General features: G+C 39.4%; 1 protein-coding gene across 1 annotated transcript; it reads right to left on the bottom strand.

Moving 5' to 3' along the window:
* Positions 1 to 7,962: 7,962 nt before the first annotated feature.
* Positions 7,963 to 24,396, bottom strand: LOC144052093 (A disintegrin and metalloproteinase with thrombospondin motifs 15-like). Its single transcript, XM_077565910.1, has 8 exons — positions 23,410 to 24,396; positions 21,623 to 21,755; positions 17,842 to 18,009; positions 14,295 to 14,578; positions 13,810 to 13,987; positions 13,554 to 13,729; positions 12,322 to 12,497; positions 7,963 to 11,163 (listed from the first exon to the last, which is right to left on the bottom strand). The coding sequence occupies exons 1-8, from the start codon at positions 24,349 to 24,351 to the stop codon at positions 10,386 to 10,388; spliced, it is 2,835 nt and encodes a 944-aa protein (XP_077422036.1). The 5' UTR covers positions 24,352 to 24,396; the 3' UTR covers positions 7,963 to 10,385.
* Positions 24,397 to 25,932: the final 1,536 nt, after the last annotated feature.

The following is a 25,932-nucleotide window of genomic DNA, read 5'->3' as shown; positions in this document are numbered from 1 at the left end:
TTTGATAACTTTATATCACTTGTATGTGTGCATCACTGTGTTGAGCATAGGGGCAAGTTGAGTCACCCTGTGTTCCTGACAAACCTTTTTTCTTTTTTTTGTATGTGAGAAAATGTTTAGGGGGAAGACTATTTTATGGAACCTGTGAATGTAAGAGCCACATATGGCAGAAGACGTTAGGCGATTTATGTCGAAAAATGTTACTCTCTCATGCAAGTTCTTCTGCCATAAAGTTCATGATAATTGCGCAAATATCAAAGTACATGTTTTGGGGCGGCAAGGCTCAGTGGTAAAGTGGTTGTCTCCCATCCATGAGGTTGTGGGTTCGATCCTCACCCCTGGTGACCATGCCGAAGTGTCCTTGAGCAAGACGCTGAACACCGATTTGCTCCCAGTGGACCTGGCAGCGCCCTGCGTGGCAGCAGCCGACCACTGGTGTGCAAATATAAGATGTCCATTCTTAAAACAGTTTCTTGAGGATCATTATTAAAGGGATACTCGTTTCAGAAGTTAAAAGTTAATATTTTGTCTGTCTGGGTTTGATAATTTCATTATTTTTCATTTATAATTAATACCTTTGAAAGCAAATTTTTCCACTAGCTGTCGACTGAAGATGACATCACCTGTGCTGAGGTAACGACCTGTTTACTGTGTTTGGTCAACAAAAATTTGTTTTTAAAGGTATTAATTGTACATGGAAAAATAATGAAGTTATCAAATTAGTTCTGGACAAAATATTAACTTTTTACTGCTGAAAATGGCTCAATGAGTCAAGTATCCTTTTAGTGTGATTTGTTTATAAATCAGAAGTGGAAGAAACTATTTTTGATTCTTTATTTTGCTGAGAAATTGTCTATTATTTTAGTGGTGCAAACTTTCATTTGTATCTTATAACGAGTCTTGCAGGCAGTGTCAATTTCTGTCAAATGTCATTTTTAGTCTAAGCCGTGGGGCGCTGAAAAATTGATGGTGGGCCGCAAATTTTCCCCAAGTCTCAGTTTGGACACCCCTGGTTTAGTGTCTTGATATTTACTGTATGTCTTTTGTACCACAAATTCTTTTTTCACTTCCCTGGACATGAATTACTCAAAACATACAGTTCCTTGGGCCAACAGAATCAAGAACACTATTGGTAACAATACATTATTCAGCAATTTAAGTACAACTCTGCAGATTATTAAACTTAATCTGAATTTTTTCAATCATTTATTTATTTTCGTGAAGATGGCATTCTGGTATGTTCTTCAGATCGACCATGAGACATACAATGGAACATACTGTGTTACACGGATAAGAAAACCTACTCACCTAATTTAAAGAAAAAAAAATACTTTTTTTAATGCCTTAAGAGCAGACCTTCTAGAACAGTAGTGGGCAAACTCGGTCCTCGAGGGTCGGAGTCCTGCAGGTTTGGGATGTTTCCCTGCTCCAGTTTTTTGTTTTTTGTATGCAAGCAATAAAAAGATTTCCTTAATATGTTGTATTTAAAATGAAATAATCTATTATGGGCAGCCATTCAAATCACATTTCTAAACACGAAGAACTCAATGTACTTCCTGCTGTCTTCGATTGACCCGTTGTTTACAGCCCTCGACATGCATTTAAGTCTGTAACGCTGGTCATTTTGACTTTGCGCCTCACTCACTGTAAGGAAAGGCCAATTTAAAGCCTCGGCAGTTCCCATGGACTGGAAACATTAAATCTTCATGCTCATTAGCCACATAAGTGTGCTCTGAATAGGTTGGAAGGCCCCCATTTGGGGTCGAGAGATGGCGGGGGCTGTACATCAGAATTCACTATACTCTCAGCCAAGGCCACACTCTATAAGGCAGATAATGTGATTTCCGGACAAGGGCTCTCGTCACACTTTTCTGCTGCAGAGACCCACTGTGATTCTTTCAATACTTAACCAAATATAACATTCAGTAGAGCTTCTCAATTACGGATGCAATGTGTATAGCCCATAGAGTGCCACGAAAGTAGCACTGAATAGACAGGAAGACACTGCAAAAGAATGCAACTTCACTGCCTTCAAACATAATGAAGAAAACCCAAGTAGACAAGTTGTGTTGGCCAGGTTAATCTAATGATCCTTTCAATATAGTCGGTGTCATTGGGGGCATTCGCAGGCAAATGGGTTCCTCTGCCCCCTCCACCCCCCACCCCATGCAGTGTAGCCTTTTCATGCAGGGCTCTAAAACGAGCCTTCACCGGAAAGCTGGTCAGTACATATTGGGATTATGGCACATGTACAAAAACACAAACACACATCCCACGTTGCCATCATCATCATTGAAAACAGAATAAATAAGGTCCTCTTTATCCTTACTATGAATTAGGCCAACAGTCTGTTGCCTTCGTGCCTTACGAGAGACTGAGGGGGAGGGGAGCTCGTACGTATAATTTCAGAAAACTATGACCAATCGTAAACAAACCAATCATATTGCTATTTTAAGAGACTCATGTAGGCCTAAATTAGAGTTGTGTGCCCAGTTCAACCTCTGAAAATATAAAAACAATCGCCACCGTATTTGGGATTATATTGGCATTCAGCCTTCCTACCCATAGACACTCACTATAAAAATCTTAACGAGTTAACTACGACTCGTCACCACCAAAATTGACATGCACATCTTTAATTTAGGCCTACATCAATCTCTTAGAATAGCAATGCTGCCATAGACATACTGTTGTTACTTTATGTTTAGGGGCTTCAAAAAGAAAAGAATATCTGAGAAAATCTTCATTGGGGAAAAAACTTTGGCTATATATATATATATATACAGTAGACTGCTTTCAAACTCGGCCTCGGCCTGACATTTCATGCCTGTGGCACAACAAGTGAATACAGTAGCTCAAAATTGTGCTCAGGGTCGTTACTTTAAGATGGCATTTAAAGGTCATGAACAAAACACTTCAAATAATCTTCCAAACCACTAGCATAAGATTCAAGTGAAAATAAAAAAAAGCAAGTTGCCTCAAAAATACTCTTGCAAGTACAATTTATCCCAAGAAGTTACTTGAGTAAATGTAATGGAGCACATGTAGCGCGTTACTAGCCACCGCTGCCTGGCACATGAGAATTCATTCTCCACTCTGAGAAACACATTTACAGACCACAGGTGCACATTGTTCCTCCATAAAATGAAATGCGCAGTTGCTTCAATTGGCCTTTCAGGGCGACGTAACCTCAAAATGCACAAATGAGTGGAAGGACACCGCTGAATAAAGAAAAATAACCACACTCCTCGCCTCAACTCTTGAAAAGCTAAACCATATGTTTAAAGCAATACATCAGTGAAAACTCATTTTCCAGTATTTGAGTGTATAGGTATAGGCAGTGCGTATAAAGAATAAAAGTGCAAATATTGCTGTCATCTTATTCTCAGATTTTTTCTTTAATGGCAATTAAGTATCAAAATAATAACATACTCTGGGCAGCGAGTAAAAGTTGACCGGATGTGTACCGTCCAGGTTAGGGACTGTCCAGAAATTACATTTCAAGGATGACCAATGTAAATGGTAATTTGAGTCCCCCATAAATCACCCTGGCCTGGAATATGTCATTTATGGACGGTCCCTAACTTCTACTAGCTATGGGACGGCAAAAAATTGTCGTCCTTATCGGCAACAGTTTCATCTTCCCATACGGCTGGACACAAATCTTTGGCCATGTCGCCTGTGGCTGTACTGTTTTTGAAGAACTGGTTCTTTGCTTTTGGGTGTAATTCCCTCTTTGATGTTCGCCGTGGGACGCAATCCCTCTTTGTAGTCATTCAAAGCCATGTGATTTTATGTATTTTGCAGCATGCATTTTACAGCATGAGATACGTCAAAAATCGATAATCACGTAACTGTCCCAAAATGACCGCTATTGTACCTAATACAAAAATATCTCTAAAAAGTACTATAAAATCACAATCGGTCAACATAAATTAATGATTTTTTTCAGAGAAAAGTTGAAATTAACCATTTCACAGAATAGATGTTTAGTTTTTAATAAATGGTGTATTTCTTTAATTTACCCACTTAGCCTATGTGGAATGTGCATGCAGAGTAGCAGCAGCAGAATGCACCCCCGCTGACCTAATGTGCACCTCCTGGATGGGCTCTGACGCAGACTAATTGTTACAATATACATTATATATATTTGTTTTTGTTATTATTTGTTCATTTTTCCTTTCGGACAATCAGAGATAATTTGCAACAATCACTTTTCACATAAAATTATACCCGAAAAGAAAAAGGGCTGACGGGATGAGGCCGAAGCTTATTAATTCTCGTATCCCAGAATGCAATAGGAGGCAGGAAATCAAAGTGGCAATTCGTCACATATCTAGTTGTGTGGATGATCAAGTTGTTGATTGATGCAAAAGTTCGTCTTCCCAATAGTCTTTGTTGATCAAAACGTTGATTAGTTCTCTTGTTGATCAGTTTGGTCCAGTAGCATTGGATAGCTGAGGATAAATGGCAGCCCGCATTCACCCTCACCCTTCAGTCGGTTTCTTCCACGTCTCGATTTCTGTTCATCGCTGCGTTCCGACGAGCAGTCATCTCCAAGCTGTTCAGCTTTGTAGTCAAGCTCATTGCCATTCTGTTTGTGGTGATGTTGGATGTCGTTCTTCACCTGTGACATGTCGTCCGATCCCTAGCAGAAGCATCCCAGCCACCAGCGTGATGAACAGGTACATGTCTTCGGCGTCTTCAACTTCGAGTGAGGCTAGACTCAGCGGCCGACATTTTCTCCAGCTATCTTCTGCAAATGCAGACATGAAAGTTCCACCCAGAAAATAAGCATTGACCAGTTCCAGTTCTCGTTGTTGAGAAGATCTTGCCCAGAGTACTTAAAGACCAGCTCACTAGCTCCATGTTGTTTTACAGGCTAAAATCAGAACTTATTTCAGCAATCAGGAGATTCAGGAGTAGTTGCTTTTTAAAGGCGTAACAGCTCACAAGTGACTATCAGTCCTTGAGCAAAGATATCAGGTTCAGCTATGTTTACATGTTTTTATTTTTTACTTTAGGAACACCAAGCCTTGCTTACAGTTTAGGGTTTTCACCCAGATTTTGACCTTGTGTGCAAATGTCACCATATCCAGAATCATCGATTTTCATCTATTAAATATAAGTTCTTTATACTTTTTTTAAAGCCAGCAAATGTCCTTGTGTTGGTTACTCCAAAATCCAGGTTATTCCATTGTTGTACACCCGTACAGGAGATCGAAAATGCTTTTAGTGTTGTTCTAAAATAACTTTGTACAAATACATGTTTCCCTCTCAAATCATATTTTGATTCCCTGGCCTGGAAGCGAAGCAAGTTGTAAGGGAGGCAGTTTTTTCACACTTTATACATTTTCTGCACAGTCCTAAAGTTAATCATATAATTTAAATCATATAATTTAAATAATTTAGATTTAATAAATAATTTGTGGGTTAGCAATAGACACCCTGTACTGGTCGTCAGCCAATTGTAACCATCATGCCCACTTCAGTCTTAAGAAAGACACAAAGTGATTAAAAGTTGACAAAGAACTAAGAAGCGACAATTATTATTATTTTTATTAAAAATAAAGAGTTTTGTGTGGAGCACAGTGAAGAAAATAAGCTTTTCTGTGCTGTCATTGATAGACCATGTTAGATAAGTACTATACTGTGTGAATTTTGTTAATTATTTTAGACCACAGGTGTCAAACTCAAGGCCCGGGGGGCCAGATTTAACCTGCTACCTCATTTTATATGGTTTGCAAAGACAAACCAAAATTGTTAGTTGTCTTCACTTTTAGTAATATTGAGATATTGCGAGTATATTTATAATTGCTCTTTTAGAAATATGTCTTTTTACTGGCTTCTGAATTACAAAATATCGGTGACACAAAGACAATTTTCACGTATGTTTTTTCGATATTTTTGAGCAGCTGTGCTAACCTTGGGTGGACTTGAACAATGTTGCTTCCCTTCGTCACTGTTCTTGAACTGTTTACTCTTTTTTGTACTTTGTTTGTCAGTTCTATATGATTATAAAGCACTGTTTGGCCACTAATTATACGATAAAACGGCATAGTTTTTTTTAAAGGGATAATCAGAATCAGTATCTGTTTTTTGTTTTTTTGGGCCAATTAAATCACATAAAGATAAGTTTTATTCGCTAAACTAAACTCAAATGATAATGTCTTTCAAAGGTCTTGACTTTAACTACTAGTAATATTTCATATCTTCACTTTCCTAAAATAATGGCCTATTTTTTTTTTAACCCCCTTTATTTCCCCAAAACATGAAAAATTTAACCGAATACTGAATATATTAAATTCATTTAATTGCATTAATTTCAGGGGCAGAATTGAATGATCATTTAACTAAGGATTAGCCTAGTTCTTTTTTAATCACTTTCTGATCTTAAGTAGCCCCTTTTTTCCTTTTTTTCTTTTTTTGATAATCTACATTTCTCCAACTAAGACCCCTAACCCAGTTTACCTTCTTCTTTTCCTTTCAGGGGTCGCCACAGCGAATCAGTTGCCTCAATCTAACCCTGTTCTCTGCATCCTCTGCTCTCACACCAACTACCTTCATGTCCTCTTTAACTACATCCATAAACCTCCTCTTTGGTCTTCCTCTAGACCTTCTGCCTGGCAATTGGAAACTCAGCATCCTTCTGCCAATATACTCACTATCTCTCCTCTGGACATGTCAAACCATTTCAGTCTGGCCTCTCTGACTTTATCTCCAAAGCCTCTAACATGTGCTGTCCCTCTGATGTACTCGGTCCTGATTCTATCCATCCTGGTCACTCCCAAAGATCAGCATCTTCATCTCTGCCACCTCCAGCTCTGCCTCCTGTCTTTTCCTCAGTGGCACTGTCTTCATACCAAACAACATCACTGGTCTCACCACAGTTTTATAAACCTTTTCTTTCATTTGAGCTGAAACTCTTTTATCACACATCACACCTGACACTTTTCTCCACGTTGCAGTTACACTCTCACCTACCACTACTTTGCAGTCGCTGATCTCCTTCAGGTTACACCGTCTACACAAGATGTGGTCTACATTTGTACTTCTACCTCCACTCTTGCATCACACCCCATGTTCCTGCCTCTTCTGGAAGAAAGTATTCACGGCAGCCATTTCCATTCTTTTTGCAAAGTCAACCACCATCTGTCCTTCTGCGTTCCTCCCTGGATACCAAACTTGCCCATCACCTCCTCATCACCTCTGTTTCCTGCACCAACGGGTCCATTGAAGTCTGCACCAATGACAACTCTCTCACTTCTAGAGATGCATAACATTGACCATCACACCTTCGATTCCTAGGTTCAAGCTCATCACTCTATCTGACACTCTTTTTACCTCCAGGACATTCTTAACAAACTCCTCCTTCACTATAACTCCATTTCTCTTCCTATCTACACCACGTCGGATGCCCTTCCTGAATCCTGACACAACCCTCAGTATTTATCCGGCGCAAGAAGACACTGGCTTGTTCCCCTTTGTGGCTACATTCCAGTTTACCTTACTGAAGTATTCAGAATAAAACCAAATCACACATAATGTGTTCTGCCAAAATTAGGGTGTCTATACCTAATGTGTATGAAAAATGTACAAGGATTTTGTGCCAGCTCTACCTGGTGCATTTTCACAGAGCAGCTGGGACAAGGTTGCTTGAAAAAACATCATTTTTAAATGGATGAATGAATCTATTTTTATCAAGCAGCCATGGCTCTTTGAACAGGCAGCAGTGATGAGATGACAAATACTGTCTCATTCATGTGATTGAGAAAGATGGGTATTATAGCTCATATACGTTTTAGTCCATTGTACTGTATATGTTATGTGTGTGAGCGTGTGTAGGTGCACAAGTATGAGTGAAGAACAAAATGTAGAATATAAATAAGTGTATTGGAAGAATATGCATCACATGCCTTTCATTCCCATATACATATTTATTTATTTATAGTTTATACACCAAGATAAATGTATACATAGTATACAATTCAATACAACAGAAATAATATCTTCAGTAAATAGATTAAAGGGAAAACAAACTGCACATTGCCATCTTTTAGATGCTACGATATGTCTCCTTGAATCTATACAGTCAAGGTGAAAATGGGCTCTTTGAAACTTTCTGTGCGATTGACACAAGTCATGGAGACACAGTAAGGATTTTACATAAGCACCAATATCCCCAGTGAAATGTAAACAGTACTTAAAAAAACAAAAACAAACAATGATGACATGGAATGTAAAAGCAATAAGGATAATATAACTGCAATAATATAACTTAATGGAATTGAGTGTTGTTTAAGGTTCATTCAAATTAATGCATCAACATGGCTTTGCATTTTCAGCATTGTAATTACAGCAGGCTTTTGAAACTAAGTAACATCAACATGATTTAGCAATGTGCAGATGATTTTAATGTATTTAATCACTCAGCTAATGACAAGGAAGTACATGAAGTAGATTTTAAAATATACACTAGACTGCATTACAACTGATAACCACACCTTCAAATTGGTTCTGAGGTGGTTCTTGTTGCACTTTGAGATTACTGAGACCCAGATTAAGGTCACCAAGGTCATCACTTGTTGGTGGCACAGAAAAAAAAAACTTAGGTCAACTTGCTCATTTTTCAATGGACACAGACTGCCTTAAACAGCCCGCATTGACTGCTGGCCCTTTGCCACCGAATAGTTACACTTTGACTCAAACTACGCATTTCTCAACTCGTTAATTTTAATTATTCAAATAACGTGATTGATTGCAAGAAAATTTTAATTACCCTGTTCTTGTCACATTGACTGCACCTTTGTTTTATTTTACATTGAAAGGTGTCTTTTCCACAACATGGTTAACTTCAGGTGGCATAATATTGTTCACTGTCATTGGGTCCACTTCACATATACATGGAATGGATACACTCAGATGTGGATAAAAGTCTGACATCTAAAATCTGATCAGTATCCTGTCAATGTGAGGCTGATGTCACTGAAATACACCAATTGAAGAAGTATGTGCTGGCCTCTACACAAAACATTAACCAAAAAAAATGCCCAATGTAAATTAAAACTATCGCAAAATTAGAAAGCGTTAGTGTAAATGCAATACATTTGTGGTGTGTGGACCAGCTCAGTCGCTGAGTGGACCAGCTCAGTGTCTGCTCTGAGATTGGGAGTTTTCAAAAACTGTAAAAATGAGACCCATTTGCTTCCCTGCTTGTCACTCAGCATTAAGGGTTGGAATTGGGGTGTCAGATTACCAAATGATTCCCCAGCACGGCCCCTGCTGCCGCTCACCCCTCCCACAGGGAATGGGTCAAATGCGGAGAATGAATTTCGCTCCACTTAGGTTGGTGTGACAATCAGTGGTACTATAACTTCAACCTTTAAATAAGGAAAACAATGCAGAGGTTATCTGCATTTATTTAACTCAATGATGGGAAAAGTTAGAGTCTGGCTAAATAAATAGAATGCGTGTGTAATTGTTTGCATGTATTTTGGGTTATTTCAGGTATTCGGTAAATGTAAATTGTGATAATGTAGATGCGTAATTTGAAAAGACATTAAATAATCAGTTAAAAGAATCTGATATAGACACTAAATCAGAATTGGACACTTACTGTAAATCTAGCCTAAGATAATTGCTCTGTAGCCAAGAACACTCAAACATAATACATAGAAACATACATTTCAGTAAAATATTTCCATTACAGTACTGCATTTCACATTTCCATAAGTTTCTTCGCTAAAATAAGTGGGAAAACAGTCATTTCACAGGTAATGCACGTTACGGTGCAAATAACAGCACAGGGTTCAAGCAGAGTCTCTAAATCTTATTGGTTAGCTTGAACTTTGGTTGTTTTCTGCTCGACATCCTCTCATGCATGCTAGGTACCACTTGTGAATACAGAGGCATATTTCACGTGCCACAAGAGATAGACTTACATTCAGAGGTGGCAAATCCAGGTCCAGAAAGAAAAACCCTGCCACGGGCCTAGTGCTACCTAGCTAGCTCCCTAGCAGGTAAACAAGCACCATTGGTACTAGCAAGCTAGCTAGCTTCCTAGCAGATAAAACGAGCAACATGGCAGCTACCTAACTAGCACCTGTGGCTAAAGCCAAACTGTCAGGGTTTTTACTTTCTGGCCCTTGATTTGGCACCTCTGCTTACTTAAGTCCAACCTGCCTCAATTGGTTTGACAGTTGATTTCTCTCTTGTAAACGGAAGGTCTGAGGAAGACCCTTTCCGTTGTCGGTGACTTTGTTTTGTTGGTCTTACACCCTGTCAGCTGCAGTCAGTGTCTACAGTGAGTGTATTTTCAACCAACAAAAGCCACTGAGTTACAACCACAATTATGTGGCATGTGTCGAATGCCATCTGGGTCAATCTTAACATAGTCTCAGATAGCAGATATCCAGTTCCTGAGGCTTCCTTTTTCCGGTGCAGTGGTCTCTCGGCAGATTAAGACCATTCTCTGTCATACAGCGCACTGACCGCCGTTTAAAGCCCCTGCCGCAGGACTTGGAACAGTGAGACCAGGCCCCGACATCCCACATGGGACACGGATCTCCACACGCTCTCAGAGAAACGGGCCTGTCAGCACTGTTACAGCCGAAGGCCGGATTCCCCTCCATGTTCTGACAGAGCACCAATCTCTTCTGCAGGCCGCTCCCGCAAGTCACTGTGCATGAATTCCAGCTTCCACTTACCCAATGCTTGCCTGGCTGCTTCCCCATCATCTTCTTTTTGGCTTCTACTTTGTTGCCATTCAATAAGACATTATTGTGTGATGCGAGAATCTTCTCTTCTTTCCGCAAAATATTTTCCTCTTTACTCTCTTTGGCAAGATAGTAGGAGAAGCGCACCCGGGGAGGGGTCATCTTCCCTACAGAGAGCACCTCCACCGTCAGTGCCTCTTGCAGCGGCCTTGTGGACTGAAGAATCTCCACAGATGTTGAAGTGCCACTGTAGCGCAACAGGCTGCCCTTCACCATCAGATCGCGCTCCGCAGCTGACACCACATAGTTGCCATTCAGCAGGTATTTCCCGTGCCTGTTCTTAACTGCTAGGTAGTTTTCGTCACTGACGATTCCTCGGTAGCCCCGCTGGCGGATGTCGATGTTTGATGCACCAACAGGCAGCGTCACCACAAAGTTATAGCCATGACTGGAAAAGGGCAGAGATGTAAAAGTGAGTTGAATTCAAATTAAACAAACAAACAAGTACATAAAACAAACAATTATCTGACATTTTTGGCAATTTTAAAACACATTATGGTCATTTTCTGCCTCTCTTTTAAATTTTTTTTTAAATTTTTTTTTTTTTACATTTTATAGCTATTTTATTTTATATTTTTTACACTTGTTTCTGCCTTTTTTGCTGTAAATTTTCTGACATTTTGGGCAATTTTGTGAAAGTTTTATGGTCGTTTTTTGGGGGTCAGGGGGATTTCTTATGTTTTTGGACATTTTATAGTTACGTGTTGAATGTTTTCTTTTCTACCTTTAAAAAAAAATTCTTACAAAGATTTGTATGGAAAATTTCTGACTTCTTTTGTTTTTGGAACATTTTATGGTTACTTTTTGAACAGTTTCTTTCCTGCCTTCTGACTTTTTGTGTACATTATAAGGTAATATTCTGCTTTTCCTCTTCCTTTTTGGACATTTTATGGTCACATTTTTTTAAAGAAATTTTTTCATCTACTCTTCGTGTCTCTTTCTGACAACTTACAAATTTGGATGTTTTATTTTAATCAAAATCATTCATTCATTTAATGAATATTTTATCTAAAAATTAAAATAAATATGTAAAAAAGCAACAACAACTAATTTCTCCTAAATACAGCAAGCCACAGGAGAGGGACTAAAGAGCCACATGTGGCTCCAGAGCCGTTGGGTTACATATGCGTGCCTCTTAAAGTGTTAAACTAATATCCAGAAACCTTTGAACAGTATATGGAATGGATGATAAAATAAACCATAACATTCTTGTGTGGTTTCGGGTCGCAGATTAGGATTATTTTTTCTTTGTTTCAGCATCAATCCGCAGAAAATGGCAACACAGACTTCTTGTAAATGTGTTGTTTATCATTTCCCAAACAGAACCTTTGATTCTTCAATCCCCATGTTAAGTCATTATACCATTAAAGGTATAATGACATTTTTTCCTGAGGGTGTACAACGCCTTTAATCAATAATGTAAGCACTGTAACAATAATGTTTAGGCTGCTAGTTATTTCTAAAAGTAGGTCTATTGTTTTAACGTGTTATCTTATTTAGACATAGTTTCTCAAACATGCAGACAAATCACACATAAACTACATACATGGGTTTTGTGAACATTCCGGAAACCTTCTTACAGCCCTGGTTGTCACCGCCACACACATTGCATTTGTCAAATTTTTTCTTCGAGTCGATCTTCCCATCGCAGCCTGCATTGATGCATCGCCCCTGAATGCATACAGCAGTGGAGTCTGGTGAACAGGGCGTCCCATCAACAACCTGCACGGTACAAATATTGAATCATTAAAAACAAAATAAATGAGGACTATATAAATTAAAGCGTTAACTCCGGAGATGAATTTAAATTCATTAAAGATTAACACTACTCTTTAATGAACTAGAATAAATTCATTAAAAATTACTACAGTCAGATTCAGATGTATTGTCATTACAAGTGCAATGAAACAGTAAAGTGCAGGCCATTCAGTGCAAAGACAAAAATACAATAATTTTAAAACTATAAGAAAAATAAATGAAAAAAACTGAGAAAAAAAACAAGATTATAATCAGAATTAAAATTGGATCAAAAAAGGCACATTATATTCCACAACACGCCCAACTCAGTGTGCAGCCAAATTTGAAGGAGTCACTGGCAGGAAGATGAATAAACATAGACTATATGCAGTTTTACATTCCGATTTACTTGCTTAATGCTTGTTGGAGAAATCTGAAGTGATTTGCGCACTTTGCAGAGCCAAATTCAAATAGCATATTATTTGTACTTTTTCTTTTTTTCTTTTTTTTTTTTACTTGTATTTGACTCTATATATACTATCTATTTTATTATTGTACATTAATTCCAAAATTTTACTGAAGTAAATATCTGTTACAACCTTAAACATTGCTATTAATTACGGAATATAGCGCGATTAATTGGTTAAAATTTTTAATTGACAGCTTTAAAATAAATATATGGAAAAAGCTAAACTTTTTTGTGTAACTTTACACACAAAATTACAATTCCAGACATACCCATACCCAACCTGCAACAGCAACAAATTACGCATAGACACACCACCACCTATTAAAATAACCCTAAAAGTTGACTTTATACACATTGAGAACAAAGTTGTAACATTTTAGCATGGTAGGGCTGCAAACATTTACCTGGGAGTCCAATTTATTTATTTATATAGTTTGTTACTTAAGGGCCAGATATGGACATGCATTTCTGAAAAGTGTTCTGCTTTAAAATAACACGCCATTTATGAGTTGTCTGTTAATTTGTATTTTTTTTAGTTTTTCTTCGAGATTAAAAATGCTGAAAAACTATACCTTTGGGGCAAGGACATAGAAGTAACCAGTCCCGTTGGCTCGACAGATGAGCTTGCATTTGTCCTTGGGGGATATGCCAGAATATTTAGGAACCCAGACCACTGACGAGCCCAGTCTGTTGGTATTCAGGTTTATGCCATTGAACGCCTCACACTGCTCTTCACGGAAACTCTTCTCTAAAGTGCAAAAAAAAAAAGTTTAAGATTATAATGGAAATCACTTGAAAAACAATGAATGTCCAGACAAAACTTTGTACCTGCATCAAGACAAGGGTTGAGGTTGCAGGAGCGATATTTAATGCGAAGACCGTAGCAGTATTTGCCTCCGTTCTCTGGGACTGGGTTGTTACACTCTCTCCTGGCCAGCTGGACACCAACACCACACGTTCTGGAACAATCTCCAAATGAGCCCCACTTCCCCCATCGACCATCCACCTGGTACAAAAAAAAAAGTATAAATAGGTACCACCACTCCATATGGAACATCCCTGAGACATTTTAAATGTGATGGCCACCCTTTGCTGACCTTCAGCCTGGCATTTATTATAACCCTGTTGCCTAGGCTTACCTTGAGCAGATACGGGGATTGATGTAGGTGAAATGCTACCAAGTCTAAAGCTTGTTATAATTGGACTGGTCAATGAGGTGTGAAAAATGAGATGATGTAATATTTCAGTCAATAGAGCCACAAATGTCTTGCTATAAAGATGAAATTTTCCTTTACATAAACAGTATATCACACCTTGATGTGCATGGTGGTGTTCTTCTCAGTGCAAGCCCCTTGGTAACACACTCTGCCGGTGCCACAGCTGGTGCCATCTGCCCAGGGAAAGTGTCTCGTTTGACAGACCAGCTGTCCACGGGCCTTCCCCGTGCACCACAGTTTGGAGCAGGGCTGCATGTAGGGGCAAGGCTTTGAGCCATCCCCAAAAGCCAGTTCACACTGACTGTGAAGACTGTAACTGGAGCCGGGCAGGTTATCTGGAAGAGACAGTTGCCTCTGGGGCTGATCCAGCAAACAGTCTCCTGCAACAACAAAAATACAGCCGGAAAAACAATCAACTTCATTCCGCTTTATTGATACAAAAAACATCCATCCATCCATTTCTTTAACCGCTTATCCTGTTCAGTTTGCTGAAGAACTGGAGCATATTAACAGCTAAGTTTGGTGCAAAAGGTAGACTATATGCTGGCCTGTCAATCACATATACTTGTAGAGACAGACAACTATTCACACTTAGATTCACACCATGCAGCACCATCAGCTACTTCAATTGTTAACATGTTTTCATAATAACAAATAACGCGAGAGTACGTTTTGAAGATATATTGTGCAGTATACTGTATTATACAGCACTGTAAAATATTGTAGCTGGACTAATAATCTTAGGCTGTGCAAATGACCTGTCATGGTAAACTTTATAAGAGCTTGCTGGCTATGCAGCAAATAAAGGGGTCAAGAAGATAAATCATGGTGTTTTATTGTCATTTACACAGACCGTTACAAGAGTTGGCACTTGGACAAAATTGCTAGAAAGAAGCTGCATAGGAAAAAGAAAACGACAAATATTCTTCTTTTCATTTTCTGTATCACCAATGACTTTTTACTTTCTCAGAGAATAGGATTTAATGCTATCAGCTAATAAATCTCGAAAAGTATACCAAGAGAGGACCTTTGTATGAAGAAGTCTGGAGTGGCAGAGAAGTATGTTAGGATTGCAAAGTTGGAAATTTTCCCGAACTCAAAGATCTAAAACTTCTTCCACATACACATTATCACCGTTTCTCTCAAATATTGTTTACAAACCACAAACATGTGATAGTGAGCAGTTCTCCTTTGCCAAGATAATCCATCCCACCTCACAGGTGTGCCATATCAAGATGCTGATTAGACACCATGATTAGTGCACAGGTGTGCCTTAGACTGCCCACAATAAAAGGCCACTCTGAAAGGTGCAGTTTTGTGTTATTGGGGGCATAAACCTGATTGTTACTGACTGGTTTTCGGAGTCCCCATCCCACCCACCTGCCCCAATAAAACTAAATTACACCTTTCAGAGTGGCCTTTTATTGCGGGCAGTCGAAGGCACGCCGGTACTTGAGAGAAATTGTGATATTGTGTATGTGCAAGACGTTTTAGATCTTTGAGTTCATTTAATAAAAAAATGGGAGCAAAAACAAAAGTGTTGCGTTTATATTTTTGTTGAGTATATATATCGTAGCAAATTTTGAATATGTCCAAACTTTGATGCCAACTAGAAAAAACTGACTGCGTTTGTCTGATGAACATCTTGGCAACCTTTTGCAACCTTGAACAAATCCTGATGAAAAAACAACACGCACACCGTCGCAAGCCTTCATCCCTCAGTGAGGTACAGACTTAAAAACAGTGCTTGTGATTGAGGAGTGTACTTATATATAGTTGTTTATTTTCCCCAACTGTATTTAAATTCCCTGTTGTGGGCCAATCTTCAAATTTTTTATATGTTTATATGTTGTAATGGAAAAGCATTGCGGTGTGGTACCCGGACGCGCGGTGGAGTGTGTTGCCGAGCTGTTTGGGGCTCATGGAAAAGTGGCATAATAATAAAGAAATGATAAAGACAAATAATAATAGAAGGGTGGAAACATACACTGAAAAGGAGAGGAATGAAGATTCGATTTTAAATGCACAGGGTCAACAGTCCAGAGCATCCCTAACCCTAAAAGAAAAAATATTTATAGAGGTTAGAAAAGGTCGTGGACAGTGAGTGAGTTATGTGATAAGCGGGTCTCTAGTAGGACTCGGAGTCAAGTGAGAGAAACCAGATCTAGGTTGGGACATGCTCAGAGGAGAGATATTGGTAGAAAGATTATGATGATAAAGTTCCAGCAAGACAGCTAGAAGAAGACCTGAGAGAAGGTTGATAGATGTCATGAGGCAAAACATGAGGATGCAGAATATAGATTTTGGTAGAATAGATGCGCAGGCATAATATTAAAATGAATAAAATTATTAAAAGAAACATGTTGTTCACCAGTTGGTTGTTAAGTGTGTTGATCAGCGAGTTCAATGGGTTTTATGAAGCTTCCAAAAGTACAAATACAGTTGTGCACCGTGTGCAATTTTGTGTGATGTCTTGAAAGCCAAGAGGAGTTGCAGACTATCTGATATTTCTCTCATGATCATTTCATCACATGATCATGAAGGATGGCTTTCACATTACATCTACGTTACTGAAAAAACACATGCGGATCGTATCGGTCTTAAAGGGAAACATGCCTCTATCTTATCTTCCATTTCTGAAATTTGTGTTTGTCCCCTCATTTTCCATGAAAACTGGTGGGCGTGACTGCTCAACTGAAAGATGATGTGAGTCTTTTGGTTTCTCATGCCTGCCATCTTCAACCAGGGCCGGGTTTCCTGTATAAGATGCTCATAGCTTTCGCTTTATGGAACTGTTCGACTAGATAGAGCGAGTTACGCCACAATTTGTGAATGGATTCTGCAAGCTTGGGCTAATTGTGTCTGCTTGCACTAATGTTGGAGCTTTCGCAAAAGCCGGCGTCATTTCTGAGGAGCCACACGGTAACGAGACTGACTCTGACAATACTACAATGGCGAGAGGGAACCTGGCCTGTTTGATGGAGAACTTGCCCAGCTGTTCCTTTCAGATACAGAAGATGAGGACTTTGAGGGATTTGTGGATGAGGATTGATCAAAAGCATCGTGAGTACATTGTTAAATACTTCAAGTACAACCGAACTCACTGTTTACATTGTTAAATATTTCAATAAAGTACAACCAAACTCAGTTTTGCTCCACTGCCTTTTTAAAAACATCCGCTAGCAAGTGAAAGCATGCTACCATATGTTTTGAGCTAGCGTATGTTCAACCGCGCCTGCGCCCAATAGCCCTTATGTGTGTGTTAAATACAGAATCAGCACCCGTAACTGAGACTGCGCCTTTTAATACGGTGCGCCGTATAGTTGTGAAAATACGGTACATCTGGGACTCGTCACCAGACAGATCACAGACTGACAACCATTCGCACTTTCATTCACACCACCACTGAGTGGGAATTGGACCAATGAATCGACGACGACTGATTTTTTTTCTTCTGTTTTTAAACCTTGTTTTCTTTATAGTTTACTGAAGTTATTGCAGTTGACGTTAATCTAGCCATTGACTTTGACATTGTCTTTTTTAAAGATCTACAAATAGATCACAACCAGCTGATAGCATAGCACCTAAATAGAATCTGTGGTCCTTCTGAATCAAGAAGCATCCACAGGAAGGGTTCACTAACCATGACCTCGATCCAGAAATTCAGTGATGATGGCTGCACTGCACACAGACCAGGGACGACTCCTGTCGATCTGAATAAGGGTTGGGGACATCATGTGGTTGTCTTTTAGTTTCCCAAAGACCTCCTCACATGCCTTCACATTGTCATGGGGCATGTTGAAGACATGACCTAAGAGGATATCGTGGGAAGGGAAAACCAAAAAAAAAGATCACATCTTAGTTGAAGTATTTTTGTGTTCAGTTTATTGAAAACAAGATAATCTCTTATTGGAAACACTATGTACTGTTACGTTTCTAGAATCATTACTGACGCACATGAAAACTTTTTTTTTAAGGCTTTGCCTGATATCAATTCATTGTGTATGGAGAAGGCAGAGCAGACTAAAATTGGACTGATTTGAAGCTGATGTCATAGCATGCAGGAATGCAGCTATGCATGGGAATATAAAGCATGGCATACATCCATGTGCTTAACCAGGCCTGACAGGGGAATTCAGTTCCCAAGGAAACTATTTCTTTCCCGTAATATGAACATGAAGAACCTTCCAAAAAAAAAAAATTAACTGTGATTTCAGCATGATCAATTATGAGACAAGCATGTTTTCGGAAAATGTTTAACTACTGATTACATTGTATATACTGTATGAGAGGAATGTAATACAATGCCTCTCCGGGGGAGTTATTAGCTGGTTTTGGACACGGCTACAGCTAACCTTATAATTGAGCCCAGGGATCAACAACCTTTTTGAAACTGAGAGCTACTTCATCTGTACTGATAACGCAGAGAGCTACCAGTCTCATACACACTCCTGAAATAACAAAAATTGCTTTTTTTTGTTGTTTTTTTTGTTTCTCTCCATGAACACACTATGGTTTGGTCATGCACTACAGTACTGACCTTTCAACTATACATATATGTTTTAAATATTGTCGTTTCCGAATTTACACCGGGGTTCGTGCCTTTTTTTGTAAGAAAAGCAATAAACAAATAAGTAATAGCAACACGAAAAAGATTTAGACTATCTCACTGGTGAGGTATTTTTCCAACAGACCGGTGGGCTACTCAAGTAGTCTACCTGCACACCAGGTTGGTGACCCCTGATTTAGCCACTGAGAACTGAGTGGGCTATCTCCTTATTTGTCATTTCAATGCTTAGCGCATAAGTAAATATTGAACGTGTATATCTAAGTCGCTTTCCCCCCAAACGTTGCCAGTGTGTTACTTAATGTGTTTGTGTTATAAAGGGTCGCAAAATATCTCTACAGTCCCACTTTTTAGCATTGTTTTTTTCAGACCGTTTTTTTAAAGACCCATCCTTTGTCACCACTGCACCATGTCAGGTTTTTTTCATTGCTTCATTCATTGGTAAGTTATTGCAGTGCTATGATGTCCCATTTTTAGCATAGCTAACATGGCTAATGCCAGAGATCAACCATCGTTGCATACAATGTGATGTACATGGAATAAAAATCAATCATGCAGTAAATACAGATAAAACAAAATAACATAAAATAAATAAATTAACTCCTTCGGACCCATAAATGATTGCAGTAGACATGACATATTTGTGTGTCCGAACCAATAAAACGCATATTTTGGATGATGTCAACGCTTCTGCTTCATGATTGGATCCTAGCTAACCAACATGTTACAGCCATATTATCCTGACGTCCACCATAACAAATAAAAACATGAGATAACCCCGCAATTTTTTTCCCCATGTTGTTTTTATGTGGGAAAAGAGTCCAAATCAGCACACACAAAAATTGCCCAGCAGAAAAATTGCGAGTCTGAAGGGGTTACTAAATATTATAAGTTTGTAAGTAAATAAGTAAATACAATTAATAATAAATTATTAACACAAGAGGTGGGTAAGTAAATAATACAATAATACAATAATATGTTATGTAATAATACAAAAATACAGCAGACACCATAAAAAACTAAAGCTGAGTAAATTTAACTCTATTTAGAGTGAGACCAAATAAACTCAGTTTTAGAGTAATATTTACACTTGGAAGAGAGTGAAAGAAAGGATTGAATAAAAAAATTAAAGTCACTCAAGGGTTAAGGAAAAAACTCATGACCTTCAGTTTGGGAGACAGCTGATCTACTCCCTGAGCCACGCAGCTCTGCTGTATGTTAGTATATAACTTGTGTTAGCTGTAATCTTCCTAACTCCAAAAACATAGTTTTTGGTCTGCTCTTGGAAGTAAGAAAACTGTAGGAGGGGCATAGCTCAGGTGGTAGTGTGACAGTCTCCCAAGCTGAAAGTTGTGATTTTGTTCCTCAACCCTAGAGTGACTTTTAGACTAAATTCACACTGCAGGTCCTAATGCTCAATTCCGATTTTTTGGGTGAAATCTGATTTTTTTTTTTCGTAAGTGGTCACATTACCTATTAATTGCGACCTCAGTCTCTCTGCTGTGTCGACGTAATGCGTCCCCAAAGTGACCCGCATGCGAGAAAAAGATACAACGTCACTCACAACGCTGTGTTTGCGGAAGTAAATACGTATGGTCCAGCATGTCAGGGCCACAGACTTTTATAAGTCCGTCGTCGGGGCTCATATTTTTACCATCTCATATCTGCAGAGGAGTGATGCAGGAGGAGGTATAAATAAAATTTTGTGAAAATTAGGCGAGCCTGCATCGCCTCATCTCACGGAGACCTCTCCTTTTTTCCCCTCCTTAATGATGAAATAATTGCAGCGCGTAACAAATGAGCCGTCTGCGTGGCTAAATTACTAATATCACCACCACAAATGTCGTCTTTATAGGCTACTTCATGTTTTAAGTGGGATTAAACAAAAGTCAAATATAAAGCCACAACTGTTACTCGAAACAATTTTGCTGATTCACATGTGTCTCCCGAGCCGTGCGGACCTTGTGGATGCGTCAAGCATAAATCAAGTTTAATGCCCCTGCCGGAGCGGAGCGCATATTGGACTTTAGATGACGTTGAGGTCAGATATATGCAACCTGGCTGTTCAGACTACGGTCGCATTGCAAAAATTCGTATACATATCCGATCTAGAACCACATATAAAAGTGACCCAAGTTGGATAGGAAAAAAACGGAAATGAGCATTTGGGCAAAAAAATCCGATCTGGGTCGCATTTGCCTCCAGTGTGAGCGTAGCCTTGTTTATTTTTTTCACTTCTTCATTTTACTCTCTTCCAAGTGTAAATATGAGCATACTCTAACTGATTCTAGTTGGTTCCACTCCAAATAGAGTCAAATTTACTCTACAGAAATTACTGTGTAGAGATGTGTTTTAAGACGGGTTTTAAGTGGATACAGCGGGACATTGCCTAATATTTAGCGGAAGGTTTTTCCAAACGAAGGGACCAGCAACTGAAAAGGCTCGATCCCCTCTGAACCCGCGCTTAGTCATTGGTACCTCCAGTCGTGTCTGGTCCCCTGACCTGAGGCACCGGGCTGGTGCGTAGTGGTGAAGGAGCTCGGAGAGTTAATGTGGGGCAAGACCATTTAGACATTTGAAGACAAATAGAAGAATCTTAAAATGAACTCTAAATTTCACGGGCAGCCAGTAGGCCAGAATTGGGGTCATGTGCTCCAGGTCCAGATATGAAAAACTCTGCCACAGTTTGTTTTAGCCACAGGTGCTTTTCTCAACCAGCAGGTAAACAAGCTCCCATTACCAGTTGACAAGAAGCACTTGTGGCTAAAGCTAAACTGTGGCCGGGTTTTTTACTTCCTGGAACTGGATTTGCCACCACTGACTATCGCCAGCCACATTCTCGTGTTCAACATCTCACCAAGTTCATGGGCTGTTGTAAATGCTGACGGTAGGCCATCATCTTCAATGACAGAGCAACTCCTCTTGGGGTCACACATGGTCCCAACATCAGCCATCCCCAGCGTATCACAGGTTGTGGCCCCACAAAGATCCTGGTTGGTAAGAGTTTATTAGGAAAATATTTGCTTGAAGAGGGGACCAGAAGTTTACTCACACTTTGTTTTGCTTATCTGAGCCATGACGATGACAGACACTAATACAAGGCGCATGCTCTGTACTGTATTTGTTGTCAATTTACTGCGTGTTGACGTATGCGCTCAAGCAAGATTGACTCTTAGTTAAAGAGGCAATAACAGAGCATGAGGAAAGAATACATACACTTAGCCAACATATGCTCATGTACAGTAATTATAGTCTGTCGTCAACAATTGGTTAATCGGCCAGGAATGTATTTTGTTATTGTGGGTGAAGTAGGGTTTGGCAGCTTTCCTTTTCTTGACTCCTTTACAAGTTATGGGTGAACTTAAATTTGTCTTTTGCTCATTTGTGGTAAACCACTGGGTTGGACCGAGGTTATGTTGGATCGTTTAAGGAATTAAATCAACTGGCAGATGCCTGAATGAAGTTGTAGGCTATCTTACTTAATTTAGGTTGCCTATAGGGGGAAGCATCGACAACGCATTTTATTTTAACTTCGGTTCTGCTTTTCACTTATTGGCAGTTTGATATTTGATATGTGACATTCTTTTCACTCTTGGCGGACAACTGCTCTCTACTGAGTGACATTGTAGTGGAATATGCTTCTTATGGCATTGCTAAAACAATTACAAGTTGTAGTTAAAAAGGGAAGTCAACCCCCCGACCTCCCAACCAAAAAAGAATAATTCTTGACAATAATACGTTCCATGCAGCCCCACTAGTATAATTATAGCATTCTAGTTAATAGTTGAAGTAGTTAGTTGAATGAGTTAAGCAGCAAAATCCAGCAGTTTTTATCAATATCAGAAGACGGCCATTTTGCCAATTGCTGTTGAGTGAAAATGACCTCACAGTTGCTCACGTCTCAGGTAACAACCAATCACAACTCGGCTTCAGAAAACAGGTGAGCTGTGATGGGTCATTGCCTAAGCACTGAGCAACTGTGATGTCATCTTAAGTAGACAGCCAATGTGAAAATTTCCGCCCCTGAGATTGATAAAAACGGCTGGATTTTGCTTCATAACTCATATTCCCCATATGTAATATCAATCAGAATGTCATGTTTAGACTAGTGAGGTCACATATAACATGTTATTGTCAAGAAATGTTTAGGTCGACTTCCCCTTTAAGCACAGGTATGATATAAAAGTGAGACAAGTTAGCATGTGTTTTTTTCTGTGACGTAATGATAACATTCTTAAAGGGTTTCATGCTTGCTCTGTGGTCTGGCAGCAATGTTCAGTGTTGGTTTGTGTGCCGGGTGTTCAATCTGCACAGATGTACCCAAAAATATCAAATTTTAAGTGAACTGTTTGTACCACAGTCACAAGCAATTGTAATTTTGAATTTTACCAGTAAACCCGATTTGCCAAATTTGTAAGTGACATTTCAAGTGAAGTCTCACAAAACATATTTTCATTGAAATATGCCATAATATTGAAAATTGAGTTTTTATGAGACAACAAAGTAAGACATTTGTTTATGTAAATGAAGACAGGCTTTTAATGAAATAAACACGTTTTCAGTAATAATATCTCCACATTGGGTGTTTCATAGTGGATCACCAAATGACACACACAACACATATAGATTGTGCTTTTTTCTTACCTGTTTGGTGAAGAGAATTGCAGTGTCCCAGTACTCAGGATGCTTGTCGCTGTGTTTATTTAACTTCTTCTGCCAAGAGCAGAAATTGCGTAGAGTTAGGGCAGCATTACTGGTAACCTTTGGCCCCCTGTCATCTTCCTTTAGTACCACAAAGCCCACAACCACTATATTGATGGAGTTTAAGATGCTGGGGTGCTTGTACAGCTTGGCGGCCACCGACATGAGTGTCAGCAGGTAATGTTTCAGCTCATCCCCGTGAAATGAATCCATGGATGGATCTGCCACCACCAGCACCTCCACAAACCTGGGAATGGAGGTAAATCTTTTGGACCTCCCCAGGCTTTCTAACACAGTTTCAGACGAGCTTCCTATCTCCATTTCACTCATGTACTTGTATTTTTCCAGCGACGTGTTGAAGTTCGAGTCAGGTGTCACTCCGCACCTGCTGGAGAAGTTGCCGAACAAAGGCGCAGAGCTTCTCCGGCGGTGGATGACGTGCGTCTTGGATGAAGCGTCCCCAGCCTCCGCTGCTCCATCTTCACCTCTTGCGAGGCTGATGAAATACTCCACGCCGTTCGCATAAAACCCCCCGTTGAGACCTTTGCACAAACTCAGCGCTGCAAACGAGTCCGGCTGTGAGTTGACGTGACCGGAGTAAAAGCATTTCCGGAGGTCTGCAGGTGTTAATGCGTTGGGCTCAAAAGGGTTTACACTACCCGGTCCGAGAAAATTAGAATCCGGCTGCAGGTGGAGATAAAATTCCTGTTTGAACGCATTGATTCTAAAAGTGAAGCGTCTTTCATCCATCCGTGAATGTTTTTCATGCGCAAGGGGGTCCACTCGTAAAGGTTTGCAGAAGTCAGCTTCCATGCCGTGTGTAAATGGCACACAAAGAACCACTTTTACGCAAATGATCAAAGTGGAAGTAATAAGTACAGCCATAGCTCCTCTACTTCTTGCAAGTTACCCCTTTTAAGCCCGCTGATTTGCGTGTAATTTAGTGCACAGAAGCACGCTCTTAAAAAGAAAAATAAACTACAATTTGAATACGCTTTGCTCGTTAGCCATTATTTCGTCGATCTATCCACTGTGTGGCCATGCACTAAATCTCGAAGCATGCACATGCACTGATGACCTGTCAGCTGAAGGTGTGCGCATAAGAGAGAGAGTTGATTGTTCATGCATCTCGGTTTGTGCTGCAGACCGCAGCCACTTGTAACTCTCCAAATATTATTGTTGCTGTGCAGCATGTGTGACAGCAGCCAGAGCATCATCAGCCCTCCCACTTGCCCCCGCTTACGAGAGACCCGCCAAGACGGCTTCGAACGAGTTGTTCACTCAAATTGCATCCATCTACAACATAACTTCAAATCCAGGAAAACATAATAGCATGTTTATTCTTATAGTAATTTTCTCCTTTAATGCGGAAAAACACCTGTTAAATTGTATAAAATACCTTTAAACGTTTGGGAAAATTACAGAGTGTCTGAACTTCATAATTCAGCACTTTTTAAGACTTGCAATTTGATTATACAACACTATGTATTTGGCACTTTGTATGTTGTTTGTATGTAATTTTAACTTTCTCTGTTATCTTAGTTTATGGGGACTACAGATGGAAACTAGCATTGAGCTAAATCTGATGCAGCCATTTCTTAATGTTACTGCACACTGTCCTTTTAATAAACTAAACTCAAACTTAAAGAACTTGTATTTTCTTGCGTATCAATGTCTTTTAATGCTATGTTAATCTATTGTACGCTTCGATTGTCTAAGATAATAGGCAAAGAGCGACATCTGTTGGTGTTTTCAAAGAACGTGGTTTCTGCACAATGGTGCTCCTGTGGAAAATGTCTTGTAATATGGCGCCATCGGGTGGTATGCATTGCGACATACATTGTGACAACGCACAGTTTTGATTGTCAGAGGTAGTAACTTCCCCAACTAGCAGCCGTAGTGTTTTGACACGATATTGCATCATGCTTTCAGTTGGTTTTCATTTTATAGCCACATGAGAGGGGCACCAAATTGCCATAAAGGTGCAGCAAAATAATGCATGTATATAGTTTCAATAAAATTGAGCATTGCGGTGACTGTAATGGGAGAAATTTGCAGGATGGTTGAGGAGAGATCCATTGGACTGTAAATAACGTCATGAAAGAATAATAATGACGATGATGATGATGATAATAATAATAATAATAATTATTATCATATTATTATTACAATCTCCTTTGCATGTGCGCGTGGGTGCGTCAGATGTAATTGATTGAGATGGAACAAATAAAAAATCATGTCTGAAATGAAAAGCAATTGTACTCAGTTTTGCTTTCACAGTGGTCTCTGATGACCACAATTGCCCTGGACTTTGCGGTTGCCATTGTTTCTCTGCAATACAAGAATATAAGAATATACAATAGAATATATTAGGGTAGCAATAAGTTAGATTGGCCTCGGGGGTGGTCTTGTCTCGGTGGGGGCCTGTCACTTACACGCACGCACACGAACACACACAGGACTCTG

The sequence above is a fragment of the Vanacampus margaritifer genome, chromosome 5 (genome assembly GCF_051991255.1).
Source record: "Vanacampus margaritifer isolate UIUO_Vmar chromosome 5, RoL_Vmar_1.0, whole genome shotgun sequence".
Lineage (NCBI taxonomy): Eukaryota > Metazoa > Chordata > Actinopteri > Syngnathiformes > Syngnathidae > Vanacampus > Vanacampus margaritifer.
The sequence above is the reverse complement of the archived record's forward strand: the minus strand, read 5'-3'. Positions and strand labels throughout refer to the sequence as shown.